At 40.1% G+C, this 26,755-nt stretch overlaps 1 protein-coding gene across 6 annotated transcripts in view; it reads left to right on the top strand.

Moving 5' to 3' along the window:
• The window catches only part of TTC7A (tetratricopeptide repeat domain 7A), a 174,885-nt gene that overhangs the window by 89,801 nt on the left and 58,329 nt on the right, over nt 1-26,755 (top strand). For all 6 annotated transcript variants that reach the window (XM_027681967.1, XM_027681968.1, XM_027681971.1 and 3 more), the window contains one exon: nt 23,126-23,242. In XM_027681967.1, coding sequence (XP_027537768.1) covers nt 23,126-23,242 — 117 coding nt within the window. The remainder of the gene's footprint in view (nt 1-23,125; nt 23,243-26,755) is intronic.

Here is a 26,755-nt window from a genome sequence, read left to right as displayed (position 1 = left end):
GAGGACCTAAGGATGCTTGCTGCCTGGAAATCAAAAGGAGAACCAAGGGAGAAAGGTGGTGGTGTTCCTGTGGGAAGCCTAGGTCTAAACTTCCCCTTCCTGCTTTCCTAAACTTTCCCTTCCCCACATGTATACAGCAGGTTCAATAGACTGCCATCTTTTATTAGCACCTTCAGACATTGGCTCTGCTGGAAAACATGATTAGAATCTTCTTGAACTGAAGTCCTTTGAGGCGCTCTCATATGGATAAAGGAAGGAAACAAAATGCCCTGCTTGTCTGTTTTTCATCATCTCTTTACATCTAGTGGAGGTGAAAGCTGTGGAAGTCCTGCTGTCAAACATAGATATCCAATAATCTGAAATTGTTTTCTGAGGCTCTCAGAAGCTGATCACTAGAGAAGCAGGGGGAAATAGTTTCTGGATTTTCTGAGACCCTTAAAAAGCCTCAAATGCAAGGGTGATTAAGAGGCTCATTTTTTTTGGAGGGGAATTGATTTTTGAGAATGAAGAATATCAGCTTTATTAGGATTCCCTGAGAATTACAGGTGATAATCATTTCTGGAAAACACAGATCCTGAAATATGGAGCGGCATCGATATTCAGACTTGAGTGACTTCTACTCTGAGATGCCAGGAATATTTATTTATCTAATGAGAAGAGCACAAAGTGTTTTGATTTGTATTATTTTTTTCAAAAAGAAGAGGGAGAGGAATTGATTCAAATGTTCTGAAGAACTCACCAGGGAACAGAAGCCAAGTGTGGTAATTTTTCAACAACAAGTGTGGTTTTCACCTTCTGAGAACAGGAAAAGTCTTTACTCTTCACTTTCTTAGAAATACTAGTAATAATTGCCTCTTAGATGGTAAGTCAGCTTCTGTTGCCATTGTCATTAATGTCTGCAGAACCAGATATGTCATCAGGCACAGTCATACTATTTGATATTACTCAGTATTCATGTTATTTAATATTTTAGTCTCAGTAAAGGAAAGATAATGATAAATGGAGATGTTATCATGGAGAGAGAGAGACTGTAACATTGAAGTTCTGTTACCAACGTGTCTTTGAAAATATCCTGACATATTTCTTAATATGCTAACGTTTTTACAACACAAAGCAGATATGAATCATTTTACTCTCCTTTATTCAATTTTACCTTGACTTGAAGCTTTCTGTTATGTATATACCTTAGCAGTAAGTTTGTCATAAAGGCTGTATTTTACGAGGAAGGAGGAACATGAGGATGGAGAGTTAAGTGGTCTCTTCAAGTGCCGCAGTCATTAGCAGAGTTTTTCCTACATACACCAACAGAAAATGCAACCCAGCATGATGTAAGTGTGACACAGAATTGTATTTCTGGGTGCTGTGGCTGGACATGTGAACTGCTGGAAATAAATGCAGTGACCTCTATTCCATATGTCTCTATCAGCTGGAAAAGTGGCAGAAGCCTGATAACTAGCAACTCAAATGAAGTTCATTACAGTAAGCAGTTGAACTGAAATTCAAAGTGAAGAGACTCCTAGATATTTTATTATATATTATTTTTTCTTTTATTTTCTCCTCTCCTTAAATCTGGCCATTTGTATCTACCATCTGAGCACTTGTGATGACTTGAGACTATTCTGTAGTTTTACTTGTATTTACTTGTATTTTCTCAAGACAGGGTCAATGTCTTTCTATTGTTGGTAGGTTAGTGGGGTCTGAACCCAGCTGAAAGTATACATGTCACTGCAGTCTGTGTAGTAAAGAGGAGACATGGCCAGTTGGCAAGGGAGCCACAAGGAACTGTGCTACTGGGTGAAGGTGGAAGCCCTGCCTCCCACCCCATGAGTTTCATCAACCAGTCATTTTGTATGATTCTTCAAAAAGCAGGCACTTCTTGTGTTGGGAGGAAAAGGGAAAAACTCTTTTGCTTGGCTTTCAGTAATGTTTAAGTGTGCAATATAACAAAGTAGGAATGACATAACTCAACATGAAACAAAAGAATACTATATATGCATGTGGATCATCTTTAGACTCTTCTCTAGCCCTGCCCCAACCACTGCAGCAGAAGTGCTTTGAGAGGCCAAGATGATGTGGCCTTGTGTGGTGGTTTGAAACTCTCAAAATGGCACTTGAGGAGAAGGATGTACAGCATCTCCCACCCCAGCTGCATATGACAGCAGCTGTGACCCCACCACGAGGAGTGGTGCTCCCTGCCAGATAAGGATGCAGAATTGTTAGGTGTTGGCTGCTAGACCATCCTCACTAGTAGCAAGAAACAGCTGGTGCATACAAGGGAGCACCAGTTGCAAATGATTATGTCCACCCTGCCAGGGCTGCTCCACACAGAGACGTGGCAGGGCTGGCTTCAGCCCAGTTCCTTGGGCTGCTACTGACAGAGTCTCCATAGAGATGTGGATCTGTGTGGGCAAAGTGCCCAGCTGTTTGTGCTCGCACCCCTGAGCCTTTGGGATCCAGGGGGCTGCCTTGAACCACGCAACAGCAATTCAGCTGGGCATTGGTGAGCCCAACTGTATCCAGCTGCAGCAACTGCCAGCAAGGCAGGCAAAGCATCCGTGGTAACTAGCACTACTTAGCAGACAAGGACTGTGAGAGGAAAAGGGTGAGAGATTTTCCTGGCCTGCACAGAGCAGTCTCCAAGGTTTACATGTCCCACGTACTGTGTTAAAACAAAGTTACCAGTAACATGCACCTCGGGAAGCCACTGGTAGGTGGCATGGAGCCAGTGTTCATTTGGGGTAGTTCATGTTGCTGCCATCCATCTGTACAGATCTCACCCCTGAAGGATTTTTAATCTATGTGGGATTGCTTTAATCTGTGCTCTTGCTACATCTCGAGAAGGAATGACTCCTGAGAGGGAGAGCGCAGAGACTTCCTCTACCTTGAGCCACCACTATAGTGCTGTTTTGTGGAAAGGTTTGTTCAGAGCTGTGCACAGTACATTGGGAGTTTATTATTTGGAAGGGTTTATGGTTTGTTTGGGGTTTTTTGCATCCAAAGTGCCTGTGTGAATTAATGCTTTTTCTTATACAATTACCTGTAGAAGTCAGGAGACATATACTAAATTATCTTTCAATGGAAAACATTCTTTTGAAACTAAACTGGATGGTACATCTTGTTTACTGCTCTGCCGTTAAAGCAAATGGAAATGTTTGGAGTCTCCTTTGTTGCCAGGAGTATAAACTATGTTCCATCTTAATCAAGAGGCTGCATATTGTCAGTTTGGAAATGCCAAATGGAAAAAGATTTTTGTTCTTCCAGTCCATTATAAAAAAGTGCATTCTTTGGAGCTTTCACACCAGATGATTTTCAAATATAATAGAGATTGAAGCCTACTCTACCAGCAACTCTGGAATTCCTTCTTTCTCGATGGCAACCAGCAATTGCCTGTTGTTTCACTGGCCACCGACAAACGTCCAGGTTTGCATAGCAGGAGCATAGTCCTCCTTGATGGTCTTGGAGGTCTTTTCCAACCTAGTTGATTCTGTGATTCTGTGAAAATGTCTGTGGGGAAGTGGAAGGGGGATCCTGCAGGATAATGATGTTAAAGTGTGTGTCGTGCACTATCTGTGGTTTTGCAGGGCAGGAAAACTTGCGTTTGAAAGCCTATTGTCTTTGGTGTCATTTCCCTTCTCTGCACAGCCCTAGACAGGGTGTATTTCTTAGTTTTGCAGACATATTTTATCCTACATATGTGAGATTGCTTTTTAGCAAAGCCCCATTACATTTCTTGCAATTTAAAAAAACACAAAGAACTTTGCAGAAGCAAAATGCATGTGAATCAAACCTTCCCTGTTTTAGAAGAATGAACTGATATATAGAGAAAGGAAGACAGCAAAGCAAGCTTGACTTAAAACTTAGTCTTTCAGTTAATTTTTAGGGGGATGTAGAAACAAACATCTTAAACTTCTGCAATGTTAGTTTATTATGTAAGCCTTATGATGATATTGTGAAAGACAGCATCTAAATAATCTGCTGCAGGGGGATTTTATTCAGCTCAGCAGCTGTGATAGCAACACTGGAAAATGTGTAGAGAATGCTAGTACAGATTTTTTGATGTTCTAGAGGTCAATCTAGTCTTAAAAGAATAAAATAACTTCTTCAAGTGCCTTGCTGTCTCAAAATATGTCTAATCCTTGCAACATTGTTTTTATCAGATGTTCAGTAGTTATTAACTTAGACTTCACTAATTTCTCCACTTTGATCTCCTGCAAACTTCTGATCCAAAAGCTGTATTTTAGTGCAATATGGCAATATCTACTGATCTCATCTAATTGGCCTCTGCACGTGGCAGAGCCAGTGTCTCATTTTGTACGGTATAGCAACATGCACGCTGAATCTGGGATTTCTGGGCATAAGCAATACTGTAGCTGAACAACAATTTATTTTTTTTCTCTAACACGGTTTAAGCAACAGTACAGTGTAAAGTTGCAGTGCCACAAAAAGCTAGAAGCTGCACTCACAAATTGCGTATTCCATCAGGTACTCATTATTTGCCTACATAGACTAGGACATTAGTCTGGGATTAGTTGCCTGACTTGCAAGAGACAGGAATCATGGTTTTAGATGTCACTGTGAGCATTGTTATTACATGGAAGAACCGATGAAGCAATTCTGTTTCCAAACTGCACCTTAAGGAAATCATGTTTCTTATGCCTCAGGGTGGGCAGATTTGCTCTTAAGCACTTACGAGGCTGTAATAAGCTATAAGACTGGTTGCAAATAATGTCACGTGTTGCTCAGTCATTAAGAACAAAGCCCTATAGAGGTTCTCACAAATGAATGAATAAATTCTAAATGCTTTCTCTGATGTGTGAACTCTGAAATTAACACCACTGATTTTTGCACGCTGAGAAAGGTGTCAGCACCAGGGGTGGAAGGGAAAGAGAAGATACCTTTCTGGGCTTCTGGCTAGCATTCGAATTGCTTAAAGCTTAAATATGTAGCATAAATGGCTACATCTGCCATTTCAGAAGTTATCTAAATAGCGCTGTAGTAGAAATATCCCTGATCATTGGCTTGACCCAAACCTTGAGCAATGCTTACTGCAGAAAAGCAAGTGTAGAAACGGAAATATTTTCTGACCTCGGTACTTATTAATTGCTTATTGTCATTTGTGAGCAGGTTCTGTGTGGGCTGTTGGCCTTTTAAGAAAAAGCTTAGTGTCTAGATTTCATTCTGAAGAGGAGGAAAGCCACGCTCTTTTCTCCTACCCAAGCAGGGGAAAAAACAGCTGAGAATGGTGCAGATGGCCTGAAGCAGACTGGTACATTGTACTGGAGTATCAGCATCAGATGACTACCTTAAAAAGTGAGGTTCTGTCATCTCCCTGTTTTCACTGGGGATCTCATAAGCTGCTTTTCCAAGATTATCCATAATAGCAGTTTGTCTGGTCAAAAATATCCCCCAGAAGAACAAGAAAAAAATTATGTGAAACCAGAATATATTAAAGGCCAAGGAAGAGAGTATATTTATTTTTTTCTTCCTGATGTTAAATTTCATCAAACTAAGCAGATAAAAATATAATGAAACAAAGAAATTGCAGTGCTGCAGGATATGTGTTTTCTACATGGTGCTATTACTGACTACAAGCATTTTTTCCATCAAATTCAATGGCCTGTCAGCAAATTTTATTAAGGTTGATTGCCAGTTTCTCTTGCACCTCACAGGCACTGCTAAGAGTGTAATTCCCTAGGGAGGAAGTCACTGCTCCCCTTGCTCGCTGCACAGTTCATCTAAATTCCTTCACAGTTGTAGTGTGTATTGTGAACAATGTGGATTATGTTTTCAGCACTAAATAGTGCTATTAAACTGTTGCTCAAGAGTATGCCCCACTCGGTATGAAAGCATTTTGAGTTTGGGCTTGGAATAGAATTTGCAAGTGGGACTGAGCACAGAGCTGGTACTTTCTGAAGTTTAAGGCTGCAGTTGCGTTGAGGTTTTATGTAACAAATACTTCATGCCTTAGTCAGGGCCACTTGTAGTGACAGTAACTATAGTAACAAAACAAAGTTTCCAGCTAATGAAGGAGTATTGCCAATGAGCAGGACATCAGTCTCTGATCCAGCCCCTGAAATATGCTTATTTATCAGTTTTGTGAGCAATGCTTTTTTAATAGCTACTACTATATTTTCAAAGCTATTTAGAAATTTTCATTTGTTTGCTTTTATGGTTTTTTTCTTTTTCCTAAAACCTGTGGAGGGACTCGCTCCTTTTGCCTTCAAATGGAAATGTTCTAATTATATTTCTGCTTTTTTAAGTTGTTTTCCTAAAGAAATGGGGATTATGCAGTTGGGCTTTTTATACCTTGAACACTTTTGAAAATGCTGGCTGATTTAAAAGAAGTTTTGACAGTGTGTTAGAAGTCCTGAAGATAAGTTTCTGCAAGTTTTCTAAAAGCAGCCTGCTGAGTCAAGGCTGGAGGGGGCAGGCAGAGCTGAGCCATGTGGTGCTGGGGTTGGCAGCTGCCAGCAGGATAGTGAGCACTTGTGCAGTGGGTGCACCACACGGGGATATGGCAGCAGCACTGCCATGAGGGTGGTGGCTCCGGGAGAAGGGATGGCTGGGGGGAACAGAGACAGATTGCAATGGGGGACAGGTGCAGAGGATGCAAATCTGTAGGAAGTCTTATACCAACCTGGGAAGGGACAGTTTGTTGCATTTAAGTGAAGAGTACATAAACACATGCTGTTTGTTTCTGTGTCTTACATGTTCATTTGCATGGGTAACAAGTGATAGCAGAATGAGTAAGGTAATGAGGGATGCTGCAAATGGTAATCAGCACAGATTAACAAAACCTGCATGTGTGGGAAGCGGGGTAAAAAGCTGGGGTCTCACCATGGCCCACAGGAATCCACCTCCTTTGGAAACAAGGGAATTGCACCTCTTAGGTTTTTCTAACTTCGAAGTGACAGTCTGGTTAAATAACAGCAGAAAGAATTATTATTCTATTAATAAAAAGGTCTTTAAAAACTTCAGTGGAGAGCTTTTGTGCTGCCAGACTGGTTTTTTATGAGGAGCAGGAAGATGTTTTTGAAGGAGTCATGACATTTGCTGAAGCAAGCTGAAAGCACACAAATGGCCCCAAAGCTGTGACTGCATTTGGACAGTCTGTGTGTGAGTTTCCTTATCCTGACTTCATAAAAAAGAAAGTGTTGGTTTTTTGAAGTGATCCCTGACCCTCTCTTCCATCGTCTGTGAATAATTGTCTTTTTTAAGGTTGAGTGGCTTTCTGTTCAAGTGGCTTGTGAGACGCAAATTCACATTATGAGCCTCCAATAAAACTAAATGTGTTACTGCACTGTATTTCCTCTTTCAAACAACAGCTTCTTGCTCCTACTAATTCTCTAGCCATTTGGTGGCAGAGGATTTGAAGCACCAGGCAAGGGAAGGGAAGTGTGGAAAATAAAAGGGAAAAGAGAGTAAGAGAAAGCAAAAATCTGTTCTTTTGAGCTGAGGGAAGGTAGAAAAATAAATCCATTGTACTCTTCTATGTAGTTTTATGGGGCTGTTCCTGTAAATCAGAAGATTGAGTAATTCACTTCTTCTGCGTAGTAAGAGGCTGTTTTTCCACCAGCAGACGGGAAGCAAAAAGCTGTTCTTTTGCAAAAGCACATTTCCTAGATGGTTCATAACTGTAGTAAACCATTTTGGCTCCAGACTCCTTGCAATTATATTCTTTTTGAATTTCGCAGCAACCCTGTGATGCATCAAATGTTTTGTAATCACTTTGTACATTAGTGAAATGCAGCTGTGGTCAGGGCAGAGTAGAACAGCTCTTTAACAGGGACTAACAATAGTATGTACCAGATTAGGCTGTGAAGTTAGGAAGAACAGTCTGCCAGTTAAGTTGACGAGATGGTTGTAGAGAGGCAGAATGCAGAGAACAGAGCTGGAGTTTTACCATATCATGTGAGCTAAAAACGGTGTGAAAAATGTGATTTAGGCTCCTTAATATCTTCAGTTAATTAAAATTTGGGTTTTACATTTCATTTAAAATAAATTAACAATCCTAACAAGGTACAGGACAGCTATTAAAATGTTTGAATCTTAAGAGGACAAACATAATCTTAAAAGCCCCAAATAAAAGCAATTTAGTTCAAAGTGTTAAGGAAAGCTGGCCATATATAAATGAATTCACCTCTTTCATTTGACGATTGGAAAGATTTTTTTTCTTTTTACTTCCCCTAAATCAGCTACAGCACTAAATTCCATAATAGAACATTCTAAAATTAGTAGAACTGGCTGAGTTTTCTATCTTTGCTGCACAGTTCTGGTTAGGATTATTAATGAAGAACTTAGCTTTTGCCTTTCTCTCTGTTTTAATAAATTAATTATAGGATGAGTTAATGTAGGCAGGAAGTTTCAGGCTTCGTTCTACTGTGTTGTTTTTCCAGGAGCATTTAACTTTGTGTTACATAGCATCTGTAAGAGTACAGCAGTTTCTGCATGCTGTCTCCTGCATAACTGTGCTTGTGATCTGTGGTCCACAAACCTAGTGCTTATGGATTGGACAGGTTCATCCCTTGGATTTTTCTAGAACAAACTTTCCAAAGCTGTAGATCACAGTTCCTTGCAGGATGATGGTGATGTTCAACACAGGTAGCAATAGAACAGCTGGTGTAACTCTATTCCATGGATACAGGGGCCTAAGATGCTACTGTAATCACTGCTTTTAGGGTTGTCCCTGCCTTCTTCCACCAGTCTGCCATGCTCATAAAAATGTAGTCCTAGGTGCTTTGGGGTCAGTGCTCTAGAACTTAAGAAAAATTGTCTGAGGACCCATGCAGAGACACAATTTAGAGCAGTTATAGTATTTTTTCCACGCTTGTAATTTTTTTTGCTTCCTGAGTAGCAATAATAAACCATGGAATGACTCATTTGACGAGGTAAGTTGCAGTTTAACTTCTATTTATGGCAGCAAAATAAAAATTTGACGAGTGGATGTGTCCTGCCCATGGGAGAGGAGAGGAAGGGATGAGTCCAGTGCCCTGGCTGTTTTTTCTCAGTTACATGGGGAGTCTCACAGTTGTGTAGTTCAATCAGGGAGGGCTAATATAGCCAAACAGGGCCTCTGTGCTGCTGCAGATGCTGCCCGCAGTGAAATATAGTGCCTTCAGTTGGGATGAAGCAGTTTGCAGTAGTGCAGAGCTGTACCAAGCCACACCAGGCTACCCTGTCAGTGTGGTTAGCTGTTTTAACAAGAGGGAATACACAGCTTACATGGAGGTGAAATGTTTCAGTGGCTTAATTCATTTCCCAACATGGTCTTTGCTGGGTTAACTTCTATAGAATTGTATTACAGAGCAAACCAAGTAGATGATGCGTTCTACTGCTTAGTGTCTCATGGTAGTTTTTATGGACTTGGGCATTTATGCACTATGGTGTTTGTGATGCCATGGCTTTGCAACAGTAGTATTTTTGTACCTGAGGCTTCAGTTGTCCATTGGTTATATTCCTGAATATATATATCAGAATTTGTATCCATTGGAAACAGCAGACTGCTCAGAAGAGATGACAGTCTGAAGTATGTAGATCTGCAGGGTTTACTGAAGCAGATTTCAGCAGATTTGAGTGAATCAAGCACATTATATTTTTATTTAGTTTTCAGTGGAGAAGTGAAACTGTTTGGGTAGCAGGAATCACATGAAAAAATCTGCATTGAGGCTGACTGAATGGCAGGTATTACATGAAAAATAAATTTGTACCTGGAGAGACCTGACAGATAGAGCTGAGATCTTGGCATAGAATGGGAGGAGAAAGGGACTGGGGAAAATTTAATAGAAAGGCCCATATCTGTATCAAGTCTGCCAAATGTAGCTACTATAGAACCTCATTATAAATACGGAACAAAGTGAAAGAAAAACATGTGGGGGAAAAAAAACCAATCATGCCATAAGCAATCACAAATCTGATGCATTAGGAATTTGTCACCTTCCAGCAGAGCTGATGTTTCTCCAAATTAATTCCTTCTCTGTCTTATTCATGCTAAAACTGTACTGCAGCTCACATGTCTCTGCTTTAACTAAAGTCTCTAGGGCCTCCAGGAAAAAGATGCCCACAAAGTTTATTGACTGAATACTCTGTACAGGAATTGACCTCAAGGATGTAATTCGCAGTACTATTTAGTCAGCATGGTGGATTTTATGTTGCCATTTCTGTTGGAGAGAATAATTCGTGCAAGCTGATGCAGGATTACCTTGACCCCTGGGTAGGAAACACTACAGTTATCTTGAGTAAGGATATAGTTGCACTGTCCTGGAATTGCACAAGTGAGATACTTGTACGTGCCTCCTGAGGCAGGGTAGCACCAAACTGTCCCAGCTCTTTATGTCAGCCACTAACTTTCTCTTCTCTACAGGTTCATTTCCTGGGTAGCCACACAGAGCAACTCATGGCTGAGTCAAAACCACAAGTTATGTGTGTGAAAGCCACAAGTTATGTGTGTGAAAGCATTAATTCACTGCTGTAGCTTTGAGAAGCTGCCTCATTCGGTCAGCATCCCTACCCAACCTTCATACATTTGTCTTCAAAGACCCTTTTGTATGGCTGATGGACTTTATACTTTCACATGCTCTTACTCTTCCTTTGCAGCAGTTCTAATTTTAGCCTAATTCTGACCTGTGACTTGACAAACACCTGCAAAGTGCACTCATTGCCATTCAGATTGGTATGTCTATATACTGAGGCTTTCATAGCCAGTTTTTCCATTTCTCTTCTGCTTGGAGTCGTGCTGAAGACTGATGAACAGGGTAATTATTTGAAAAAAGTTTGCAACTCTGAATCTTTTCCACTAAGGCTGAAGGAAGCTATTACTTCGTCATATATTAAATGGCACATGGTAATTTTAAACACCTTCTGGATTTCTAATGAATTAAATCAAATCTGTTCAAGAGCAAAGAACACTGATTTTAATCTGTGTGTTTCAAGAGTTTCTGAGCCAGTTTCTTTATGACAGGATTTAGTTTATGCTATGTATCTACAATCAAGGAAAATAAAAATATCAGCTCTTCCACACATGCATCCTGGTGTTGGGAGTCTGTTTCAAAATGTCAGATTTCAGGTGTGTGCTGTGTATTTGAACCATGCTTCCTCTGGATGTCATTCCCTGAGGGAATTAATTATGGTAGGATATATCACATACATAATGACAGGTTCTGTTAAGCTTTCCGGAGGCAAAACTACCAATCAGGTCAGCATAGAGCCTGAGCACTTTTACTTGCCTTGGAGTACGGAGTTCTACACAGTGGCTTTGGATATTTTTTCAGTAAGGTACCTAAGGAGAGGTGTGGACATAATAATGAAAATACACTGCCCTCGGTGTGGTGGCAATGGAGAGGAACACCATACCTGTGTTTGGACATACTGGCTTAAAAAGGAAGTAAAACTTAGATTTTGAGCTCTGAATTCCAGTGGCCTTGCACCATGGGCTTTTAAGAAGAAAAAGCAAAGGCATACATGAATGCAAAGCATGGTAAATGGTAAACTGAGCAGTACTCTTATGCTTTCAGGTTGATATCTGTTTTTCCGATTCAGACTTACTTCAAGGAAAAACTGGTACATGCTGCTAACTTATCAGAAGGCAGAGATTATAAATAGACTCCTCTGATTTATCCTAGTGTGCTCTGATTTCTTACTCTGCAGAGAGTTCTGTACTGAATTAAAAGAATACATGAAACAGAATAAACATGGAGATTTCATTGTGTTCTGTCAGCAGGAGCAGGTGTGAATGAGTTCAGCCCAGCCTCCTTCTGTCCCTCTTCTTGGCTGAGATGTAGAGGTGCAGAGTATGACCTCGGGTACCTTGCTGCTCTGCTGCAGGGCTGCTCCATGATTGATGCTGGCAGCCTTGTGGAAGCCGAGCATTTCCACATGGGGTTCTCTCCACAAAGGAGAAAGAAGACTATAAAGTTTTTTCCTATGAAAAGCTAGGGCTCGCTATGCATCATTGCTTCTGTTCCTTTCTTTTTTTTTATTTTGCAGAATCCTTCCGGAAGTATGGAAAGTTAGAATTGAGCAAATTAGTTGTTTATTTAACGGGATAGGGAGTCAGCTGATACAAGCTGATCAAACTGCATTGACTCTGCACTTCATTTCTGTGTTTATCTGATGCATGCTCATTTTTAGGGAGTTGAAATTGCCTGAGCTTTTCTGACTTGAAGCTTGAGTGCCAGATCCTCAGCTAGTTTAAGAAGACAAAAATCCATTCATTTCACTTGAGCAGAGCTGATTGCCTTCAGCTTTCTGTCTGACCCTGAATGTTTAGTTCCTTTTACCTGTTTCATTACAGCTGCTAGCTCTAAATTTTGGAACAGAGTTTGGTTTTATAAAGCACTGTTGTGTAAAAATTTGTAAAGGTCAGTGGTTGCTAAGTGCTGGACTGTGTCTCAAAAAAGAAAAACCCAGCCAACCAACCAAAAAAACCCAAAACCAACAACAAAAAAAAAAGCACACATACACACACACACAAAAAAAAAAAAACCCACACAACCACACACGCACACAAAAACAAACAAACAACCAAAAAACCAAACAACAACAAAGAAAACCCCAAAACCTTCTGTGGGTGAAGAACCCAAAAGTAAGCAAAAAACTCAGTAATCTTGTCACCTGCACTGCTGTATAAATGAGACCTATTTTTCAGCAGTCAAGCTTGTTTAATTCCAGCCAGCATTTAAATTGTTTTTGCAGTTTTACACTAAGATGTGTTTTCAGACTATTATTGAAAGAAGGCCAAATATTGCTATTTTTGAATGTTTAAAATGTAATTACTATGCATGTTTTCTCAAAGGATTTTCTTTAATCACACATGCAGTGCTTTGGATGTATAATATTGTGTCATCTTTTGTCAGCACATCTAGAAGATCTGTCACATTAAGGTGTAACCGATATTGCAGAAAAATAATCCATTAATCTGATTTTAGGTTCAATCTGCCAGGGATTCTCTTTTTCCTTTTGTTTTGCTTTTTTCAGGGTTTTTTTTATCGTGCATATATTTCTCACCTTTCTCTCAAGGCGTTTATTTTTTGTTGGCAGTTCTTATTGAAATTTGTTACGTATTTCTGACAGGTTGAGAGACTGCTGATTATTACTCATAAGCAGTGACTGAGCTTACCCATAGAATGTAAGATGTACCTGCTGGAGTCATACATGCATCAGTGAAGTTCAAATTTACAGCAAGGCTGAGGAATGAAGCTTCACATCTAATATACAGCTTTCTGCTAGGAAAACATTACACTGGAGTAGTAGTCAAGGATACAAGCTGTGGAACAGGGTTCTCTAGGTTGGCAGTGTCCTTGAGTTAATGTATATAGTTAGGAAATTATTAGGAAGAAAAGGGCAGGAAACATACAGAGCTGTTCACTGTTATATCCTGAGTTTTTAACTCAGAGTAATAGTTAAAAAGAGCTATCACCTTCTCAGTTCAGTCAACTGGCCTGACATCCATGGGGAACCTGTACTGTGTGGGAGGGCAACAACATGACAAGAAGTGCCATTGTTGCTAAGGCCAGTCTGCATGGTCTCAAACCTGACAGGGATTAGGGGCTACAAGTCCTGACTCTGCAATTAGCTTTGTACAGGATGAAAAGGAACTACAAAGGAACTTCATAAGAAAATTAAGTGCATCTCCAAAACACTCTGTGGTGAAAAAGCAACCCAGCGCTACCATGAATACATGGTGGTGAAGGATTGAATGAAACTGCAGTAGTGCAAGCTTCAGCACATCTGTCTGTTGAATCACAGACCCAGGTCTGTAATGCTGATCGCTGCCTCTGCGTTAAAAGGTCACGCTCCTGTTGTCTCCATGCTGTGGTTACTGCACTAGCTGTGTTCATATGGCACTGGTGCTGGCATAGGCTACAATTACATCATGGTTTTGCTTTGCAGGCTTAGACAAATATGATTCCTGCTGGTAGCAAAATAGCCATTTATTTCTCTGGGATTTTCTTTGGTGAAGCCAGCAGTTTTCTATCTACTCAACACAACACAGATCTGGTTTAGATATTGTGATTTTGTTTGAGTTTTTGTTGGTTTTGTTGTTTGTTTTTTTCAGAAATGAAGAAGCTTTTGTCTGTCTTCTGTAATTTTCACCTTTTAAGCATGTCTGTCCCTGTATTTTTTCAAGCTGGCATAGAAACCTGCTCCTCCATATCTTACTAAACAAGCTCATCTTCTAAAAAGTACTGCCTCTGAACTGTCATGGTGGGTTGTCTTATCCAGAACATAAGTTAAAACATGCCCTCATGTGCCCCAGAACCTGTATCCTGTAGTGAAATCCAGTGGTATTTGACAGATTGATTTTTCACCTCTCCTGAGACGTGCAGACAGTGAGCTCTAAATATGGGCAGATGCTGGCCCTCCTTGTGTTACTCACGTTAACACCTTGTCCTCTGCGAAGTTAAGCAGTTAGGAGAGAAACTCATAAATTCCTCTCTTCATGAAGAGCTGGATCTAAGGTCCATAAGGTCCATAAGCACACACTTAGTCTTAAGGAGAGGAATAATTGATTTCTTGTTGACTTCAACTAGACTACTCATATGCTTAAAAGATAAAGACCTTTTATAAGTGCTTTACTGGAGTAGTGCCGAAGTGGCATAAATTACATTGCCCCAAAATAAAGTCATAGAAAGAGTGAGGTGTGTTTAACAACATTGCATAATGCAGTTTGAAAAAGAAGATCTTAATTTATGCCTGTTATTTTTATAGCAAAGCCAAATTTTGTGTGGTTCTAATTTACTAATACAGTGGGGGGCATGATGCACTTTCAGACTGTTGGCTCCAAGTATCAGTGACATGCAAGATTTCATAAATGTGCCAAGTTGGGTAGAAATGTTTTATTAATCTTATATGGGGTTCTGCTTTAGTGTATTTTGTTGTATAATTTATACATCAATAATATGAGTATGCTGTCACTTTTTATTACCTTGACACTAGGTTAATTAGAAGGTATTTCATTCTGTTTTAAATAGGTAAATCAGGATTCTGATATAACTTCCCAAACAGAAGGTGTGTTCTTGGTTGCAGACTGAGGTGACTTGGAGTTAACGTTGAGCATTGCTTCATTAGCCAGAGTCCTTTCCACTAAAAGCTGCCTAAACTGCACATAGTAGAAGCTTTTATGAAAAATACAAAGTTTGTAAGTGAAGCATCCAGTTCTGCAGTCTTTGGGGATAGGAAGCATTGGCAGCATGTTAAGAACTTCAACTAAGTACTGTTAATGCTCTTTTCTTGTCTGGCAGGATCTCAGCTCAGCAATTAGAGACCCTAGGCCTGGTTTCCTTTTCCGTTTCTGTGAATCAAGAGTTATTCCAGTGGTTGTGGGAGCGTGATAGTTCTCAGCTCTGCCCTTCCAAATGAATTCCTTTTTAATCAGAGCTGGCTGAATGTATTTCGGAGCACATCTGATGAAATTCTGAAGAATCAGGCCCAGCTGATAAGAAAGTATTTTAAAAGTGATGTCAGTTACAGAGGAACTCAACGTGCTTTCCTTCCTGTCCCCAAATAGCTCTGAAGTTGAGAGCACCAGTATTAAGAGATGAAATGTAAAGGATACGGGGAAGGTGATTATTAGGAACCTAGTTCTCCAAATGCTTTGCAAAGGTCATTCCCGTTATCTGCTCTGCAGTTAGAAGAGTTGAGGCACAGGGACCTGAAGCAACTTGCCCAACACTGGCCAAGAAGCCATGCGAGAGAACAAGAAATGGAGCATGGCTCTCCCAGGTCCCCAGCCCAAGCTGTAGGATATTGGCCACGCCGCCCCCAGGGGTGATAGACAGGGGACCGTGGTTTCCAGTACACCTCTGAGGTTGCACTGACATTTGCACGTTGTCATGCAGGTGTCTGTTTCCACCTACAAATGAGATACTGCACCACAGAGTCACCTGAGAAAGTGCCAGGGTTTGGACCTGATGGATGGAGAAGCTGTGCATTGAACTCCAGCTGAATTCATGATTGAAATTTAATAGGTGTTGGACCTCTAGGCTCCTAGCCTTGAATGCCTGAGACCTAGCCCTGATTTTCAAGTGTGATCATACGGTGTCCAGCACAATGGGGAGTATTGCGTGTAGTTGGAGTCAGAGAAGAAAAAATTCACAAAACAATGTGTGGGGATACTTGCAGATTAAACCTCAGTTTAACATCTGAAGTGTTGAAAGTCTAATACACTGTCCTTAAAGAGGAGATATATTTTTATATTACATGGAAAAAGCTGATATAAACACTCTCCATAGCAAAACCAGAAACTTTTATTTTCTAGGTTTTGCTGTAAAACTTGTAATTGTGAAAATTAATTTTGTCTTTATTCAGACAAGTTATGGACTGAAATACATGTGATTTATGATGGTACAAAATTATTTTGTTGGCGGTTCCTTATCAGGGTAAGAGGAAGATAAAAAAATCTTTTCAGGTGTATCACCCAAAGGATCCTGTGTAACACAGGGTGAGGCAAGGGTTTTTATCAGCTCTGCTAATGATTTGCCTGATTCCTACATTCTCAACAAAAAGCAAAATTCCACAAGTCTGGCATTGAAAGCTAATGACTTAGCCAAAAGGAAAGGAGGCAATAATTCTGATCACTCTTTTTTGTGCCTTGTGTTCTTGGGTATGACTACATATGGCTTAATTCTGAAGACAGGTGAAGATAAAGAGGACTTTCAGTGCTTGGGTTTTGGTTTTGGTTTTGTAGTTGTTTTTTTTTTTCCCCAGGAAATAAGCTTGCTTTTTCTTTCAGCAGACTATTATTTCCTTGAAGTGACAACCAGCCTGGGTTTAGCAGATAAAGATTTGTTACAAGACCTCCTTCTGATGTAAGGGTCACTTTCTGGAGGGACCACATAAATATTCATAGATTCATATTTGCCCTCTGTGTCACAAGTGAATCTGATGGACCTGAATGCTGAAATAAGTGCATGAGGTTGCTGGACTGGCTGCAGACATGTTTGTCTTGGGAAGTGACATCTGAGTCTGTGCAGAGATATGAAATGTGGTCCATGGGCAGGACTGTCACCTGACTGACAGGAGGCCCTTCTGCCTTCAGGTGCAAGCTGCAGCTTGCAGGAGGAGGCAGTCCAAGAAAAAACACCCAGAGCTGGAGCCATGCCAGTGGCTGCTCCTTTGGCTTTGCTGTGCGGTCTTGGACAGGTTAGGCTGCAATCTTGACTTTTCTGATCATCTCTTCTATTTCTTTCCTTTCCTATGAGTGAGAACCTTCCAGGTGCCTTGTGTCACGAGGCTAAGCCTAGCAAGTTGCCTTCATCATGTAAACTTTTAAATAGCCTAGAATCCACCACTCCGGAGGCTGTTTTCACCCCCTGCTGCTGCAGTTTGTGGAGCAGCATTAGCTGAATTGCTAATTGTCATGCAAGACTGGGGCTCTAAGCATGGCATTCTTATAAAATAGATATCAGCTCTGAGTCTGCTAGATTTGCTGGGCTGGGAAGATGAACTCTTTAGGCATGCTGACAGATTTCTTGGTTTTATTTTTTGTTCATATTTGGGGGTTAAATGGACAGAGAGCCATAAAAAATAGGACAGTATGCCTGTAAAAAGTATATAATCAATTTATTTTTGTAGGGAAAATGATAGATAACATGGCAGAGCAGAAGTTATAAAAGGAGGTTGCAGTCAGAGTTGCTGGCATTAATTTAACTAGAGAATGTACCCTTAAATGTCAGGAGACTGCAAGAAGCACAGAGTTATTTGAGAAGACAGCAACTTTGATGTTGATTTTATCAATTAAAAATACAGGAGATTAAAAGCAGCTTTCCAATTTTACCTACTTTTTTTCTTATTGATAATGTGACTAGGGCTTTAGTAAGTGTTATGGGAAGGTTAATGAAACCACAGTGGTTATGGTGAAAGAGTATACATTATCTAGTTGACTTGTATAGGTGACTCACCACTGAAGCTAAACTCAATAGCTGATAAACTGAGCAACTGATTTTTCTGTGAAGATACTACAGTTCCACGTTCACTGTCCTCTCATAGTGGCAGATAAAACAAGACCAGACAATCTGGGTTATAAAAAGAACAGGGGCTGCAGTCGTGTTTCTGCTGTATCGAAATGTAAGAGTGGCCATTCTTGACCAAACTAAGGGCTTGTCTGGCTTCAGCAGGGCATGTGCTGAGTGCACAGGGAAAAGCATGTAGAAATGTGGCAGTAGGATGATCCTACCCCTCATATATCATCCCTGCTTCTGTCAGCGGAGTGGCTCAGAGCTTTTGGAGCCAGAAGTTGCATTAGGTTGTCTTTAATGCCCCTGATGGCCCTGTCATCTGTGGATTTATCTAATCTCTTTTTGAACCCATTTATGTTTCTGCTCCAGAACATTCTGTAGCAATGGGTTTTGCACTTTACTTTTGTGTTGTATGAAAAAGCACTTCATTTGCTCATTTTAAATCCACTGCTTGATTGCTTTATTGGATATTCTTTCTTGCATTGAAACAACACAGAATTGCTTTGCCTTCATGATCTTCTTCGTGCTGTTAATGATTTTATAAATGTCATCTCTTCTCTCAGCCTCTTTTTCAGGCTGAGAAGTCTGTTTACTGTCTCCATATATCAAAAGCATTCCAAAACTTTGATCATTCTTCTTGTCTGCTACATCCTCTTTCCAGTTCTGTTAGATCAGCTTATGTCCTGTGTCCACCTGTATCCTCCTTCTGCATCCATTACCTTAAAGGAGAAGAAACGAATTCAAGAGTTCAGTGGTCGAAGTGTCGGGGGTTTGAATCCATGCCTTGCAGTTCCTCAGGGGGCAGCCTTGGGCCATCTACCCATCCGGGTTGTGGCAGTCCCCTGCTTTTTGTTGGAGCTGGTGTGGAATATTTATCTGGGGTTCAGAGAGGTAGTAGGGTGAGCTGGTCGCTGCTGTCCAGTGGCACTTGCATGCTGCTCCACACCCCATCAGTCACTGGATAAAGTGTATTTGCTGTTCTCGGAGCAGTCACAAGCATTCTGGTTTCTCTCTCCGGGCAAATGTCTGTACAAACAGCCACATGCATTCTGTCATTTAAAAAAGAAAGAAACAAAGTACACGTTTTAGTTGCCGAAGGTCAGTATCTTCATGCTTATGCACACAATTGTCTCCATGAATTGAGATATACTGCTACAGGTTTTGGTGGTTTGTTTTCTTTCCTTTGTATTACAAATCCAAAATAACCCAGCAGCTGTGTGTGTAGGTAGACAAATCTGCGTAAATAGTGAAAGACTTAGGGAATGACACCACTGATCTGGTAAAGCTTGAAGACTTGTAGATCTTTGAGCAGCTGCTCACAAGCTCTGAAGAACTGGAGGGGTTATAAGTAGACATTGAATGGCAAAATATATAGATAAATGACTACATAATACTCATTAGTCCTAATTTAGCCTCTCAACCTTGAAATGAGTGGAAGATGTTATTGTTTGTTATAGTACTGGCATTATTTATTGCTTGTCAGATGATAAGACACAGAGATCCCGTTGTGATGCTGTGTAAATGTGTAGTTCAAGGGCTACATTTGAGACTAAAAACTCCATTTTAAAGCAGCTTTTAAAAGTCACAATAATTAACTGATTAATAAATCTTAATAGAGTCCTAGAGCATCCATAAAGCTGTCAATTAGTTATTGCTATACATAGCAACTTACGACTTCCACAGATGTGCTCATAAGCATTTATAGTATACCATATGCACATGTGAAATCTTCTGATAATAAGTATTAGCTATTAAACCTCAGTAATTAGATTGTCAGTGATAGGAAGGAACTGCCTCTTTTCTTCATGGGAAATACTAAAGAACTAAAGGCTCAGCATTTAGCCATGTAGGATTAGAAGACTCCTGGAAGTGCTAGGTAGGTGGCTGAAATCAGCCTTTGCGAAAACAAGTGTTGAATGCCTTCTGAAATCAACCAAAGTAGCCTTCCGGTATTCTGGTCTTGTGTCATATTGTAGTCATATTGTTATTTATACTATTGAAATTTTGATTCTTGGGAAACCTAATTTTAATAACTATATTGATAATCTTGGGACTATTTTTATATGTTGAATCTTTTTAAGAGTCTATGCTGTTGAATACTACAAGCATCATACAAATGTACAATGGTATTAAGAAAATATAATGAGATCTGTGCATAAATAATTTTTATTTATGTCTATGAAATTGTGCACAGATACTGATAGGACACAATACTCCTTAGATTTATGTGTAGCAAGAGTGCTCTCAGTAATAAAATTCAAAGCTTGAGATAAGTGATACTATTTCACTTCAGTGTTTTCTCTATGTATTTATTTGTCTGGTTTCACTGTTATAAAGCTTATTAGTAACTGAGAAAGACTGAGAGCATATAGCACATGCAGCCTAATATCCTCATTGTATTTCCACCTTTTAGTTGTCATGTTTAATTCCATTGTTTACTGCTGCCGTTGGTATGGTTTGATTCCTTGCGCCACTTACATTCTTCCCATTTGCCTTTTGGTTTGGTTCATTATATTGCTACACAGTAACGTGGATAACGCCATTCCAAAGGTGAATTACCACAACAGCTAACAGCTCATGGTATCTCCAAGATCCTATAGTGTGCCCATGCCTTATCACTGGTGGTAGTACTGTGCTTGAGGCTTCATTATGTTTTTGTGAGAGTTGCTTTTTTTTTCCTGTTTCACTAATTGTTCTCTCTACTGAGATAGAAGATTGCACCTTCCTCTAAAGTAGTTGACATATATTCACTGTAAGCAGTAAACAGTAGAGTGATGAAGTACTTGGTTCGTCTTTTTAATGTTTAACTGCAATGTTTAAATATACTATGTGGTGATTGTAATTGCTTGCTGATAACAAGCCATCTACTAATGTGAAAGGGAGAAAGAATCCTTAATATAATCCTGCAGTGTAAGAGTTTGACTGTTAATAGATTCTTCTATATAATGAATATTGAGTAGTGTTCAAAAGCACGGTGTTATGCAGGAATGTAATACGACTGGTCTCTGGGCCTTGATCTCCTTAACCACCATTCTTCTGCTGAAAGAACGGTTGTACAGTGTTTCAGAAGGTCTTTCATTTTGCAAGTTTGTAATGGTTTAAAAAATTATTCTCTATGATTAAAATAGCCTAAATTTTTTATGTGCTTGTTTCTAGGACTAGAAGAATATTTTTAATAGCATAATTTCCAGAAGGAAGGTGATAATGCAGTCTTACCCCTTTGCACAGAGCAGCCCAAAGAAACTTACTCACAAGCCTATGCATCAAACCCACAGCTTCTGTTTATAAAGTGCCATTGCTTTCCAGATGTTATCCTGTCTTGCTGAAAAGGCTTTAATGACTACAGAATTTACTGTGCACACATGTAGTTGCTGCAAAGATTATTTTCCTTGATAGTTATGCGAATGCATTTACTTATTCATTTCCATTTGACTAGTTTCAGCTTCCAGTGAATTCTTAGATTTTCTGGTAGCTTTTCTTTTAGATCCAGGACTCACAATGAGATGCTTCTCCATGTAGGTGTTTGTAGGCTGAGGCAAAATAATTTCTTTGCTGCTTCTTGGTTAAACCAAATAAACTGATCTTCTTAAGCCTCTGATGAAATACGTTTTTCTAGCCCTCAGATCACTTGCATAACCTTTTTCTTAACCTCATCCCATTTTCAGTCATCTTCTGGAGTTAAAAAGCAAGAACTAGAAACAGGATTGTTGTGTCTTGCTTATGCTGTGATCAGTAATAACCACATCTTCCAGCTCCTACTTGATTGTGCTTCCATATATGAATGCTGGGGGTTCTTGACAGAAAACTGCATTGTTGCTCAGGAACTTCACGTTCATTAAACTGTCTTTTATAATACCAGTACACTCCAGGGCATAGCCTCCCATCTTTCTAGTGTGATATATATTTCTTGCACTGAACTGACTGATTCTGTATTCTGTTGCATTGGAACAAGCGTTGTTCTTACGAGCCCAGTTCACTTACAGACATCCCTGTATAGCAGTCCCCCCTGCCCCCCCCCAAAAAATGCACTAAAACCCAAATCCCCAGCCTGATGTTTATTAGTGCCAAATGGGACTGCGGTATTAGCACATTACTGTAGATAATACACCACAGTGTCTTGGCTGCAGATTTCTAATTATTCCAAGTGAAGGATCTCTTACTCAACTACAAAGTCTCCTCTAACATCCTATATGCAGTTGCTGTTGTCTCTTTCTGAAGTTGTTTGGATTCCTCAGGAGCCTGCAGGTCACATTCACAAAACTGGTTTTAGGATTTTTAACATTCTGCTGTTGTTGTTACGGGCATGTGGGTACACATATGTGCATCCAGTGGACTAATCGGTAGCCGTATTGAGTGCATTAAAAATGCATTGATATTGGACTTTCCAGAAAAATTTAAAGGCGAGAAGTAAGTTTGCATTAGTAAATAAGAAATAAATCATAGCATCTTGGCAATTAAAATAGAATGAGTGTTGTCAAGGATGGTGTTAAAAGCCACACTAGCAGCAAGTGGTAGGTTGTGTCATTGCCAAATCTGTCTTCTAACCTCTGCGTGACCCAATTCTGCTGAATTCCAGTGGTCTGTGCAAGTATGCCGTCTCTAGGTATAAGAATAGTAGCAGCAGTTACACTACCTAGAACAAGAATGTACAAGGCTATCAGCTGTCTTGCCTAGGGGCATGAAATGATTGCCAGCTGGGGTTAAGAAAAAGCATTTCCTTCCTGTGAGGCATTACATAATTATCTGTGTATATTAAGTGTGCTGGGTTTTTTGCCTGAAATTTATTATATAAGCCAGTACTATAAGAAGATGCCAGACTAAGGAAACAGCCTGGCATATGTATTATAGCAATTACTTTTTGTTCTGTTTTCAATACTGTCTAAAATAAAGTGAGATTCAGCGTATGTTTCACCTTGTTAACTTTTAACAGTCCTGTCGGCTTTGTGACGCAAATTTGACTGCAGCTGAGGAATATTGTTAATCCGCTCATCTCCTTGTGGGAAATCTAAAGTTGAGCCAAATGAAATGTTTTGTGCTCTGATGTTTTCTTTTATTGCTGCACATACAAAGGAAGTAAAGATGCCGCCTGCTAAGGTCTCACTAGAGTGATACTGATTCTCTACATTTATGAGATGCCAATAAACCAGGAGTTATTCTTTTTCATCTTGCAGCTTACTCTTCACCAAAGTAAAACTGGAATGGATACATAAAGGACCTGAAGAGGCTCTGATGACATGCAGACGTATGTTGCAGATGTGGCAGATGGTATATAATGTTTCACAGCACAGGTAGGCTTTCTCCACTGTAGCAAGTTCAGATTTGTTATTGGGGATGCAGTTATCTTCTTTAATTTTCTAGATACTTAAGTTATTTTGCAAAAAGAGTAATAAACACTACTGTTTAAAACATAAGTAATATTTCTAGCTGTGATAAAGAAAAGAAAGGCAAGATTTTAATAGGTATTATTAAAAAAAAAAAAAGAAAAAACAACAAAAACAAGACCTCAGTATTTTAATATTGAAGAAGCAGTTTGAACCAAGAGTTTCTGATCCAAATGTCTAAACATCTCTATCCATATTTGGATGTCCAGAATAGAGGGCAGAATTTTTTTTTTCTTCAGGAGTGCTGAGCATTCATCAGCTATTGTTCACAGTCTGCAGTAGTTGGCACCAGGAATGTGTGGGGGTGACAGTCCCGAAGTGAGTAAGCCAAGGAAAGGCACATTGCCAAACTCTATCATATGCTGTAGTCGCATGCTAGTTGCACAGCCTGGTACTAACTGGGCAAGGAAGGAAGTGGAGAATGTAGCATCTTTCTCCCTTCCCTTGTCTTAGTAAATCTGCGTTTAAACAATGCTACCTTCCCTGTTGGTTTCCTTCCTTTCATCTGCTGCCCCACCAAAAGGTAAAGTTTAGAAAGTGTGAAAGATACTTACTAGGGTTTTCTTCTTTCCCACACCCTTTGGATATTGTCCTAGTCAAGGTATCACTGCAACTGTCTTGGGAATGCTACACCAAGACTGTACTTATCTTTCACCAATAATGTCCATAGAGGTTGTGTTTGATGAGAAGGACAGCGTGCTTGATGGCAACAGTCATGACAGCAGGCTGAGGTAGCTTGTGTTGTTCCCTGATCTCTGTATGTATTTACATAAGCCTTATAAACAGCAGAAATATATGTACAGAATTATGTATGTCTATATACAAGTTGTCCTTGAGGGATTATTAGTAATTCTTGTTGGTTTAGCTAATGAGAGGCAAACCAAACACAAAAATCAAGATATTTGCATAGCAGCAGAGAAATGGTCTCTTACAGACTGGAATCATTGATTTCCTTAGGCTTTAGTCTCTTTAGCTAAGGATTCAATCATGTACCTCTCACATGAATAATCTTTATACACGAGTAGTCCTTGTGAAGCTGATCAAATCCATGCTAAACAATTATTACTGAGGAAGATTTACTCTTGCAAAGGGGGGCTGCAAGCCTGGGACTGTAGAGAGTACGTTGGAAAACAGATAAATAAATAGTTCAGCCATTTGGACTGCATTTGGATCCCAGACTGTGCTTTGGCAGTTATACTTATAAACCCAAGATGCGATAGCTTTAGGGGCTTTCAATAAGCTTTAGCCATGGAAGCCTAGACAAAACAAATTGGTTTTGCTTTTAGGAACCCCAGTGTGTATTTCACCTCTATTCCCAGCACAGCTTTTTTTTTTTTTAATTTCTCGAAAAATACATCATGAAGTATTTTCTATTGGGAGGTACTAATTGAAAGGTAACAAGAATGAACTTAGTACCTGTGGTTCTGGACTGGATTTAGTGACACAGGAAGGCCCTTATATTAAGCAAATTACAGCACTGTCAGCTAACAAATATGTAAAGTATTCTGGGTAGGGCTTGCAAAGGAACTTAAGGGGAATTCTTATCAGTGAGACTTGGACTCAGACATTCTTTAGGCCCTCTTGGAAAAAAAAAAGCTTGCATTTACAGAAAGATGAGAGCTGTTGCACCCAGTACTCTTTACTAGTTTAATTAGTAGATAACTGCCTACACACTAAATGGCACTTCAGTTAAGTTTAGTTGCATTTATCTGGCCTAAGCTTCCTGGCTTTGCAGTCTCACTGTGACTGACAGACTAAAGAGTCTTTCAGGGCCCAATATTTTACCCCTAGGCAGCTATTCGTATTCCATGCTTAAGTCTCCTTTTGTCTTCTCTCTGACAAACTTGTGCCTCTGCAGTTTCTCACAATCAAGTGTTCCCTTCAGTATTTTTGTCACCATTTTGTCCACTGTCTCAACTACCTTTCTAAAACATGGGCAGTAAAGTGGCAAAATGTCCTGCTGTCAGCCTTTCCAGTGCTGTATGCAGAAGGCAAATCATCTGGCTACTGTCCCTTTCATGGTGCATGGAAACCTTTCTTGGCTGAAGGCCTTTTACTGCAGCTTTTAAGGAGTAGTTAATTTTCAGCCCTTCTCCAGGATAACAGATTAAGCTGTTGGGAGTGGCTGTTTTGCACAATGCATTCCACTTGGTTCTCAGCCTGGGATTTTCCAGTCTCCTCACTGGTCCTCGGAGTAGGAGCACAGCGTATAAGCCAGTGCTTCAGCATGGGCCTAAACGATGATCCTGTGGTGATGGCTGCTGCATCGAAGCAGCACTCACCTCATGGCAGTAATATTTGGAAGTGCAGCTGCCTTGTTCCTGCATACACAATGCACCAGTAAGACAGAGTTGCCCCTACAGTTCCAGCAGCTCCCAGTCAGGGCACTTACACTTGGGTCAATCCTGGCTAGGCAAGGCTGAGGCACAGGACAGAGAATTTAATTAATTTAATTAATATTTCCTTCTGTCTGTCACCACATGATAGTCTCAAATGAGGTGTCAATGTGGAAACAAGTATGGAAGACAGGGAAGCCCATTCACGGACGTAGTTTGGTGCAGTCAAAATCCCAAGAATTCAGGGTTCGTTAACAGGAACCATTATGTTTGATCCCAAAGCCCAAGTAAAAGGTTAATTAGGTATTGTAAATATGATTTCTGCTATGATGAATGACACTAAGTGGCTTTCAGTGGCTTCCCAGATTGTTAACTGTGAAGGACAAGATTTGGTTTATCTTTTGCTATTGTTTTCTGTGGTAACAGACTAATCGTGTTTAACACCAAATAGCAGTCCCAGTTCTTCTGCTAGATTAATGCAAATTCAAGGGAATTCTGTGCAATCCCTACCAAAGGACTGATCAGACTGAAAGACGGGGGCGGGGCATCCACAGTAATCATGACTCTCTGACAGCTTGTTTGCTGGAAGGAATATTGTCCAAAGGCTGAGCTGCAGGCTTGGAAGTGTGCCAGAAAAAGTAGCCAGGGCAGTCACTTCTCCTGATATTTTGTCCCTTAATAGATGATGAGAGGAGGTATCATCACCACTGATCCTTGGGGGATGGCAGACTATATAGTCACATGACTTTAGTTTTTTTTTTTGAGTTTCCCTTTGGAAGGCCTCTCCTATGAGGACAGAAGTCTTGTAGAAGAGTAGACCAGATATTCACCCTTTCATAAAGCAGTGCTATGTGGTAGCTTTTATCTTCCTCCTATTTTTTGAACAGAACAAAGGTGGAAAAGGAGAAAATAAGCCCTTTGAAATGAAAAAATGAAGAAATTAGCACTCAGGTGGAAGCTGGTAATTGGTCTGTTTCAAAAAGATTAGCATAGGAGACCTGTGAACAAATTACTCTGCAGACAAGTCCAAGGGATGGTGATTCTTGCTGGAAGAGGGTTTCCTGGTGGGCCTCCTCTGATCTGG

The sequence above is a fragment of the Neopelma chrysocephalum genome, unplaced genomic scaffold (genome assembly GCF_003984885.1).
Source record: "Neopelma chrysocephalum unplaced genomic scaffold, ASM398488v2 Primary Assembly neopelma1_61b, whole genome shotgun sequence".
Classification (NCBI taxonomy): Eukaryota; Metazoa; Chordata; class Aves; order Passeriformes; family Pipridae; genus Neopelma; species Neopelma chrysocephalum.
This window is presented reverse-complemented; position numbering and strand designations above follow the sequence as displayed.